This window comes from Heloderma suspectum, chromosome 3 (genome assembly GCF_057233095.1).
Source record: "Heloderma suspectum isolate Gila_16-S chromosome 3, 16-S_ref, whole genome shotgun sequence".
In the NCBI taxonomy this organism is placed as follows: Eukaryota; Metazoa; Chordata; class Lepidosauria; order Squamata; family Helodermatidae; genus Heloderma; species Heloderma suspectum.
Genome location: NC_139460.1, coordinates 178,451,083 through 178,461,701, shown reverse-complemented (window position 1 = coordinate 178,461,701; position 10,619 = coordinate 178,451,083). Strand labels below are relative to the sequence as shown.

At 46.2% G+C, this 10,619-nt stretch overlaps 1 protein-coding gene across 13 annotated transcripts in view; it reads left to right on the top strand.

Annotated features, from left to right (window-relative positions):
• The first annotated feature begins 4,887 nt into the window (after window positions 1-4,887).
• Window positions 4,888-10,619, top strand: part of MXD4 (MAX dimerization protein 4) — a 67,609-nt gene continuing 61,877 nt past the window's right edge. For 8 of the 13 annotated variants that reach the window (XM_084845033.1, XM_084845035.1, XM_084845032.1 and 5 more), the window contains exons 1-2: window positions 4,888-5,078; window positions 5,436-5,523. In XM_084845033.1, coding sequence (XP_084701159.1) covers window positions 5,015-5,078; window positions 5,436-5,523 — 152 coding nt within the window. In that variant the 5' untranslated portion in view covers window positions 4,888-5,014. Of the gene's footprint in view, window positions 5,120-5,435; window positions 5,524-6,015; window positions 6,111-10,619 lie in introns of all 13 variants that reach the window. The other 5 variants (XM_084845031.1, XM_084845030.1, XM_084845037.1 and 2 more) reach the window with 2 other exon arrangements.

The following is a 10,619-nucleotide window of genomic DNA, read 5'->3' as shown; positions in this document are numbered from 1 at the left end:
TGTAATTATTAATCAGGAACACCTATATCTTACATCAGCTCACTCTACATGGTGAGTGACTGTTATAAACTATTTAAATGGGAACATCCACTAGCTATTTATGCCAAAGGCATAATATCATAGAATCATAGAATAGTAGGGTTGGAAGGGGCCTACAAGGCCATCGAGTCCAACCCCCTGCGCAGTGCAGGAATCCAAGTCAGAGCATCCCTGACAAGTGGCTGTCCAGCCTCGTCTTGAAGGCCTCCAGTGTGGGAGAGCCCACCACCTCCCCAGGTAATTGGTTCCATTGTCGTATTGCTCTTACAGTCAGGAAGTTTTTCCTGATGTTCAGCCGGAATCTGGCTTCCTGTAACTTGAGCCCATGATTCCGTGTCCTGCACTCTGGGATGATCAAGAAGAGATCCTGGCCTTCTTCTCTGTGACAACCTTTCAAGTACTTGAAGAGTGCTATCATATCTCCCCTCAGTCTTCTCTTCTCAAGGCTAAACATGCCCAGTTCTTTCAGTCTCTCTTCATAGGGCTTTGTTTCCAGTCCCCTGATCATCTTTGTTGCCCTCCTCTGAACCCTCTCCAGCTTGTCTGCATCCTTCTTAAAGTGTGGTGCCTAGAACTGGACACAGTACTCCAGATGAGGCCTAGCCAGTGCTGAGTAGAGGGGAACTAGTACTTCCTGGGATTTGGAAGCTATGCTTCTATGAATGCAGCCCAAAAGAGCATTTGCCTTTTTTGCAGCCACATCACATTGTTGGCTCATATTCAGCTTGTGATCGACAACAATTCCAAGATCCTTCTCGCTTGTAGTGTTGTTGAGCCACGTATCCCCCATCTTGTAACTGTGCATTTGGTTTCTTTTTCCTAGGTGCAGAACTTGGCATTTATCCCTATTAAATGTCATTCTGTTGTTTTCTGCCCAGCGCTCCAGTCTATCCAGATCACTTTGAATTTTGTTTCTGTCTTCCAGGGTATTAGCTATCCCGCCCAATTTGATGTCATCTGCAAATTTGATCAGCATGCCCTGCACCTCCTCCTCCAAGTCATTCATACAAATGTTGAAGAGCACTGGGCCCAGGACTGAGCCCTGCGGTACCCCACTCGTTACCTCTCCCCAGTTTGAGAAGGTCCCATTGATAAGCACTCTTTGAGTCCGATTCTGTAGCCAACTGTGGATCCACCGGATCGTTGTTTCATCTAGCCCACTTTGAGCTAGTTTGCTCATCAGGATATCATGGGGCACTTTGTCGACAGCTTTGCTGAAGTCAAGGTATATTATGTCTACAGCATTCCCACAATCCACAAGGGAGGTGACTTGATCAAAAAATGAGATCAGATTTGTCTGGCAGGACTTGTTTTTGACAAATCCATTTTGACAAATTACGTAATATATCCCATTACGTAACACCCCCACTCCAAGTGATTCTTTCACCTGTGTTGCTATTGTTATTACGTTGGATGCCCAAATACAATAAAGGAGTTTGTTGGGGTGGGGGGAAAGGCCAAAAGGGGGAAACGAGAAGGCAATAATCACACAGATAATTCCAATAAAGTCAATCTAACTTACCTAGTTACATGTTACCTACTTGAGGAGAGTCTTGGGTTTCAAAGCACCTGCAAAGTTCATTGCAGAGAGAATGATCTGAGAGAGAGCATCTTGGTCTTCAAATAGATGCTATTAGGAAAATGATGGTGTGCAAACTCAATTTTATGGGAATTGGAGTTCAGTAACTAAAAGATAGGCCCTTAGCAGAAACTATTGTTCTGTCAAATAGCGAGATACCCTCCATTTCTCATGTCAGTGGTCTAGCCAGCAAATCAGAAAATTATTTAGTTGCTGAAGACACTTTTGTAATAATCCTACATTTGAATTATAAAAGAGCTGGCCAGTTTCTATCTGGACAAGATAAAAGAGCTTATGTTTTAGATGCACATTGGAGAAGCAAGTGATGAGATAAGCCTATTTAGGCATCCTGCATGGTGTGAACTTACCAGACATTCTAGGGGTACTGTTGAGCTACATCAGAATGTAGGGGTTTGCCATGGATGAGTAATTTTTCTTCCACTAAGGCTTACAGATTTTCAGGGACCATAACCTGTGTCTCTTCAGTCATCCTCACAGTTAAAACGGGGTTTCTTGTAACTCCCACCCCAATGTAGCAACATAACATGCATACTCTGAGAAATAACTTGATTTTTTATACTCCTTTGTGCTTTGATAGTGACAAAAGCTGTAGTCCTGAGCAGGAAGGAATAAGAACACAGTCAGGCAATACAACATCCACCTGCTATTGCTCAACAGCTCATCTAATGCATAACTGCCGCAGCCACAATAACCTAATAAAAACAGGAGCAGAGGAGGAAGCAGCCCTAATGTACTTGTATTTTTATTATTTTATGTAAATTCCCTTGGATCAAATAGTGAGATAGAAATCAAATTAAATATTTAAAATTATGAATTATACATTTTTAGAAATTTAATGAGTTGAATCCAGACTTAGTCATGCTTAGAGTAGACCCATTAAAATCAAAGGGACAAGTTTGTCATGACTAAGTCCCATCAATTCCAGTGGGTATACTCCAAGCATGACTAAGTCTGGATCTAACCTCATATATCCTTTCCTCAATTTTTATTGAAGTGAATGAACATTATACACTTGTTTTCAAAGCTGATTTTCTCAAGAAATACCAAGTATTAGTTGAGCCAGCTAAAGTTTTGGAATATACAAAGGTTCAAAGCATTAACATATTTCAAAACTGTAATTTAAACACTCTGGAGTCAGAAGCATATGCACTATTTTGGGAATGATGCATTCTTTGCCTTTCTTTCTTTTTGTAAATCCTTTACCAATTACATAGCTCCTTTTGTGGAGATCTAACAGCTGAGATTCCTATGCAACTGTCTCAAAAGAATATACTGCCATTTTCATATATCAAATTATTTCATATTGTATGGATTTTTAAAAACTTAAAACAGCATTTTCTAACGGCCATGAAAAAATATCATAATGAATGTTTGAAGAATTCTGAAATTTTAAAATGAATAAACCACAGAAAACAGTGACACAATGGCTCTGTTCCTTGTAGTCATGCAGTAATTCCCATGTTCCCCCATGGGCTGTACATGATAGCACTGGACCAAAGTATTAAGCCCTCTGGGGGGGGGGGCACATTCAGGATGGGGTGCAGGCAACCCTCCCAAATTCTAGAGGTGGATGTTCGGGGGGGGGGCACTTACAATTAGTCAAGAGGGCAAGGTTGCTTTTAAAACACTTTTTAAAACCTAAACCATCATTCCAAGCTCCATATGCCCATGGAGGCAACCATTTTTTTCCCTCCAGGAATGCCCCTGGGAATGATAGCCCTAGTTTCCCCCTGGCACTGGGAGGAAAGGATAAAAGGTGCTCCCAGTCAAGAACAGTGTAGAAGCTGGAACAGAATGGACCGCAAACCTTTCGCCCTAGATACAGTATTGCTAGGAACAGGTATTAATTTCTGTAGACGGTTTGTGGCTTATTGCATCACTCCCATCAAGCCAAATGTGGCTGGTGAATTTGGTTTGTTCGGCTCACTCCGAAGTTGGCATTCTGGACCATTTTCCCCACGTAGTTTATTGGCCAGAACGTGGTTTCTGTGGACATTTTGTGGCTTGCGCCATCCCTCCTGTCGTCATTGGTTTGGTTCATTTGGTAGTTGGTATTCCTGGTGGTTTTCCAGAATACAGACTATTGCGCAAACCAGATACTGGTTAAGGAAGAACAGACGGAATACCTGCATACTTGTTGTTAGCAGTAAAAGCCCTGTGTCTGGAAGCAGTCTCTAACAAGTCTTTTTACTGGTAGTGATGTAAAGACAAGCATGTAGGCAGCATATCTACACAACTGCTCAATAAAGACACAGTCCTATATACTTACCCGGGAGTGGGCATCATTGCACTCAATGGGCCTTATATCTTAGTAGACATTTATAGGATGAAGCCGTAAAATAAAACTTCCTCGGGTTCTAAACAATGAGCGTCAAGGAACTAGGTTAACGGACAAACACTAAACGCTTCTTATATTTTTAAAGATTAAATTTTATTACAGTAACGTCAATACAGCCACATAGCTTTCTTAAGCGCATTAGGCTGCTTGGCTGTAAGGTCTGGCGGTTCTGCAGGGGCTCTCGCGCGCGCCCCTCCACCCTGCACGCGTAGGACCCCGTCACCACCGACGTGTTGGCTACCTACAGGCCCGAGGCTTGCGTGCAGTAAACCAGGGCCAGGGCCCTCGGCCAAACACGCCTAGCATCGCGGCCCCACCCTCAGACAAAGCTGCATAGGGTTCTGCGGCAGCGCATGCGCCGCGTCTGGTCGGCGGGGGCAATTCCACGAGGGGGCGGCTTATTTTCCCCGGAAGGAGGACAGCTCGATTCTCTTCCGCCACCCCGACGGGGGCGCTTCTTCGCACGCCCACTGGCAATGCCGTCACCAGCGGGCTTCCCTTTCTCTCCAGCCCAGCTGAGACTGCAGTCGCGCCCTCCCGGGAGCACCCCCGCCCCCAGCATCGCTTAGACCGAGCAGTCTTATTTGCATAGGCTCCTCGGGCCCAATCACTCGCCACTGCCTGCTTTGCATGAACGCAGCCGGCCACTCACCGAGCCGTGGGCTAGGCCATCACGTGCTGTTGCTAAGCGTTGGCTTCTACGTTGTTGCTATAGCAGCCAGCCTATCAGGGAACAGGATCCCAGATCTGTCAACATTCTCTCCGCCAGAGGGCGGGCAGAGTGTTCTGGTCCGCCTCTGATTGGCTCCGCAGAATCTCCGGACCCTCCAAATGGCGTTATGGAATGGCCGAGGCGGCTGTCCGTCAAGAAAGTAATATGCCAACTGTGGGTTCGTAGACTTGGGTCATTAGAAGATAGTTCGGAAGATCCTGCGCTGGTGGACTCCCCAGTAGGCCCCTTCCCCGGCTGCCGCTCTTCGGCCGCCTGCGACCTGGTGAAAGGGGGAGCGAGGCAAAGCTGTCGGGCGCCTCTGAAAATGGAGTGGAACTCTCTCTTAATGCTGCTGGAAGCCGCGGAGTATTTGGAGAGACGAGAGAGAGGTACAGAAATACCCGCAAGCGGAGGGCGCGTCTCTTCCCCGGTGAGCGGGGGACGCGCCGGCGGCCCTGCGATTTAAAGCACGGTCCGGGCGGCGGCTGGGGAGCGTTTTGGTGCGGTGGGCTTCAAAACGCGCACGCGCCACCAAGCCTTCGCTCCGGTGGCGCCGCAGGCCCCTTCTCCGCGTGGCCCTGCTCTCCCCCCCCGCCATTCCGTCTCCTCGTTTCCCTTGGGGTGGCTGATGCGCGCGCTGGGTGTCTACATGCAGTGACTGCACACGCGTTTCCCTTCCTTTGCGTGTTTGTTCCGATATGATACAAACGGCCAGCTTCTTCTGCTCACCCTGTCTTCTCTTGTAGAAGCGGAGCACGGCTATGCCTCAGTGTTGCCTTTCGACAGTGACTATACCAGAAGTAAAACAAAGGCCAGGAAATCTCAGAATAACCGGTGAGTTGATGCTCTTGCCTCAGTTCGCCCCCCGCGCCCCGGTTAGGTTTAATGCGCTAGTCGAGGTATTGTGACTTCCCCATCGCCGCCGCCATTTTCCCCCTTCCTGGGCTGGGCTCTGTTTTGGTCTCTCCTGTAAAGGCTGCCACGCGTACAGCGGGGTCTCTGAAGTCTCTGCAGCATGTTAACACCACCACCTCTTCTTGCTTAGCCTGGAGGGTGAACTTTAGCGTATCCACACTTTAAAGGACTGGACGATGTACCGCTTTCGTCCTACGAATCGCACTTGTAGACAGGGTCTTTACACATTTACTATTTCCACTGAGCTTAGTGGGACTTACTCTTGTGTAAATAATATGTAGTGGATCCCCCCCCCCCCCGCACGGATGCTTAACTGAGAGTTTGTTTGGCTCCGCCTAACTGGGTATGTGCCTGGACGGTGCGCTTCCATGCCTTGCTTTAAATGAGGTTTGCACCTGGCTTTTCATACAGCTTGTCGAAGAGAGCACAGGAGAGGCCTTGTGTGTTGGCACCTGTAGAGCTCAAGCGAATTCCCCACCTGACTATGCCTGGTTCTGTTCTGACAGGTATTATCTGTCCTGTACTATGTTCAAAACGCCCACTTTTTTCTTAACTTAACAGCCACCCATCAGTTGTTTATATGGTCACCCTCCTTTGCTTTCTTCATACAAAATGTATTCTTGAACTGTGTAGAATGGAATCTGAAATACCTGCAGGTTTTTCTCTCCTCCCTCCCCTCCCCAAATCAGGTAGGTTTCTGATCTTTTGCTAGTCCTGAGTGCAATCAGTGAAATGCTGCACTGTAATTAAAATCAGAAATAATTCCAATGACACTTAAATTCATTTTGATTACTATAATTATTTAGGTATAGAAGGTACTGTTACATATTTGTGTTGCAATACTTAACATTTAATTTAGACCATAAGAACAGCCCTACTGGATCAGACCATGAAGGCCTATCTAGTCCAGAGTCCTGTTTCCTACAATGGCTAACCAGATGCTTCTAAGAAGCCCACAAGCAGGACAGAAAGGGCATCTGTTGTTGTACCCTGAGTCAAAGTTAAACAGTCAGCTTTCTTGTTCTTGATACAGCTTCCCTGTATAGGGAGGCAATAGCAGCAGAAGTTCCAGTCGGAGGAACATGGTGCTTTTTATCCTCCTTGTAGCCTGATCATCTCAAGGATCAATGAGGAATCTTCCTTTGGATAACAACTGTAGATGTGGGAAGACTGGAGGACTCGAATTCAGCTAATATTCACAGAAACTATTAAGATTCCAGGTTTTTTTTTTTTACATTGCTTTGCCACAGTTGAACTTTTCTACACAAGGCCGTTAATCAGCTGTTAATTCGCTGCATTTACTCTCGATTTCATCACAGAATTGATGAATGCTGAGCGCTGCATGAGGAGCATTTCCTTTCATGCTTTTCCACTATATAATCTCTAGGTGGCACTGTGGTATAGCAGAATAGCGCAAATACACAAGAGGAAATTGTGCTTTCTCTTTCACAGTTAAATGCTGCATTTGTCCTGCTCTAAATAAACTCACTGAAAATGCCGGTTAGACACGGAAGCGAAACTGGAGGGTCCTATAAACAGTTGTGTTTCGGGTCCTGTAAACAATTGTGAGTAGGAAATGACTCGTGTAGAAAAACTAGTTAAAGGAGCAATCCTGTGTCCCCTAGACAGCATCTAGGGGACATAGGATTTTTTGGTTTCCTGGCTTCAAGCTCAGAGTCAACAGTCTGAGCTCAGAGCCAGGAAACTGCGATCCCTGCCCCCTCCTCCTTATAGCCTGTGCAGAGAGAACTGTGCCGACTGCCTCTCTATGCTCGTGAAATGGAGCGTGGAGACGGGGAAAAGGGGGCATTCCCAGGGCAGGGGAGGAGACCGGGGCGGCAATCCTACAATCTTTCCTATGGCCACCCCAGCCTCCTTCCATCCCCTTCCCCAAAGCCTCTGCTAGATGGGTGAAATCACCCATCTAGCTAAAATACAGAAAGGCACGAGGCACCTCCCGCTCTGCATAGGATACTCATAAGCCTCCAAGTTCTGGGGCTTACGAGTACCCAGGGCACAACTCATAGGATTGCCCCCTAAGTGCAGAAAATACTGTACCAGCAAGTATAAGTACAGCCTGAAGTAATTCTCTCTCTGTTCAATGGGGCTTACTCCCAGGTAATCACATAGCAGGGTCATAATTTCAGCCTTGAGGTGGGTGGGGGTTAAGACTCTGAGCAAGGCAAAAAGTCCCTCTTTTGGATATATTCTAGATCAAATGGCACTGTATTTAAGAGCATTTGTTGTATTTTTGTACATCCGCAAGAGCTGTAGCAACGTTATCAGCATAGGGCAGACACATAGCTAACCTAGAGGTTTCACAAATGCGCACATTCTCTCCCTCTCTCCCTCCCTCTCTCTCCCCTCTCCAGTGGCACTTGAGAAACAGGAAAAACTGCTTCTAGTGGGGCAAACAGAACTGGAGAAATTCGGTGCGAGTATACTTAATCTTCTCCTTGCTATAAATCGCCTTTCTCCCCACAACACACCCTGTGGTTTTTCTCCCCTAAGGAGTTCAAAATATATGTTTGGGACCATATATGCAAGGCTGAATAGATGGTTGGTACTATACACGTTGGCAGCACTGATTGCCTGTTTGGAGGGGTCGGGAGGGACTTAATCCAAACCACTGAAGCTTCCCCTACACAACAGATAATCAAAGCTGACCACGTTGACTCTGTGTGCGTGCGAATGTGCATGTCCAGGGAAGTGCTCATGTGCATGCGGCCCACCATTGCACAGAAGAGATTCCAGGTTTCATTCATGTCAGCAAGTTCCCCTCCCATTGAAAGATGACTTCCAGGAGGCCCCTATGTCCTCGTTCTTGCCATTCCCTAGGGAACCATGCTGACTAGGTTCTAAAGCCATGCATAAGAAAATCTGGTTTTCTTTCTGTGGCAGGAACCCCAGCCACAAGGAAATAGCCCTGTGCTATTTGGCCTGTCCAGGATGCTCTCCAACTCACCAATGTTTTGAACTGTCCTGAGTGCTCCCTGGGGTTAAGGGTTAGGTGAATGGTGATAGCTGGTTTAAAAGCAGCACATGAAACGATTTTTCTCTGAGCCACCAGGAGCTCTCCCATCAGTCAAATAGGGACAGAGCCAGTAAAAGAATTGTGTGAAGAACAGCAAAACAAGAAATACCTTCAGTTTAAACATGTGCAGCTGTCACAGTCAAATGCTGTCTTTAAGAATTGCCGGCAGTAAAAGAATTGTGTGAAGAACAGCAAAACAAGAAATACCTTCAGTTTAAACATGTGCAGCTGTCACAGTCAAATGCTGTCTTTAAGAATTGCCGGCAGGAAACTAGACTGTGGATTGAACATGGGTCTCTTCTCAGTCAGAGCCAATTTGTCATTATCTCAGCAAGGGGGGGAGGGTGCACATGGGCGCACACACTTAACCCTTCCTCTGCCAGCTGATTCTCCTTTGCTAATGTCTCTGAGGCAATTCTTTCCCCACCAACCAGGCTTGTTTCCAGTTCCAGAGCTCAGTTGGAGAGCAGAATTAAGAACTGCCTGTGTGGGCATTTGCAGAGGAAGGGAAATACAGTAGGAAATAGACAAGGGATATAAGCTTGCTGATTCTTTCCTGTAAATCCCCCCCCCCTATGTTATGATTATTGCAATTTATTGTGGAAAATTATATCCCAGGTTTCTTTTCCCAGAAAGAAATATTCAAGGCAGCAAATGTTACAGGGAAGTACAGGATTGGGAACTCTATTTTTGGTTTGTAATATCTAGTTTGACCCAGCCATGTAGCATTGTGCAGAACTAGGCTAGGAAAACACTACCTTGTAACTTTTTCTCTGAACCTATAGATTTTTTTCCCTTCTCTGAACTTGTTATGTACACTTTCCCTCAGGATCTATAGCTACATATCCTAAAGAGATGGGACACTGAAGAGGCTAAGCAAGCAGAAAGATGGGTAGAAACTGTATTTCACAAATATACTTGTGAAATAGGCAAGGGTTGGGGGGAAGGTGCAAATCATGGGCTAGGTCATTCTAGTCACAGCCCTTAAGTGAAACATTGACACTGACTGGAAATGGGGGGTGGGGCAGAGAGCCAAGGCAGGGTTGCTTCATTATAATTGCATTTTTTGCTTATTTTTTTTTACTGGATTTTCTTTTGTGCCTTTTTAATAGTAGTGTGATATGCACACCTTCAGCAGGTGAAGAAGTGAAGTAAAAAGTTTTACTTCCTAAATTTTTGAGTGTCAGGTTGCTACTAAAGGCACAGGAGCAGACCCAGTTGAAAAAAGCTGCTAACTCTAGGCTGGAGGAAGGTAGCATAGCAGGCAATTGGCTCAACAACAAGAGTCTGACATACTTGAAATTGCCTGAACGAGATCTGGGGGGCGGGGGGGGGGTAATGTTCACACAAGTGGCCTTTTCCTCTCCTCTCCGTGCAATTGCCATCTACTACACTAATGGGAACACACAGCTCACTGGAAACTTGGGATTGAAGGGAGGAAGTGCCATTAACTTGGGCTGAGGCTGCTGAAAGTCTCCAGTCCTGGTGAGTTTAAACCCTGCAGTGGCTCAGCTGCTATGTATTGCTGGAGCATAGAAGTGGGGAAGGTAGGGTTGCTGCCTTTTGTCTGCCAATATTATGCCTTTGGATGCGTCATAACTGACAGAATTGTAATGGCTGAAGCGTTTGCAAGTATGGCAAGCAATGTGGGAAAAGGTTCATGTGTGAAATTTCTGCTGGTCATGAAACATTTAAAGACACGGGAGCCCTCAAGGAAAAAAAGGATGCATACCTAGGAGTAAGCCAAATGCAGGAAAATGAGCAAGGGAGAAAGAAACAGGGTTCATTTGGGGGGGTGCATCTCACAGAGAACATGCAGCTGAGTGTTTTTGCACTGGAGCAGCGCTCTGTGGTTCATTTTGAGTGTGGGACTGTGCGGCGCACCCACTGCTGCATCCTACTTACCACTGCAGTTTCTCATGTCATACAGAAAATAGTGGATTTAGACTTCCTCTCCCTTGATAGACAGGAGGCCCATAGG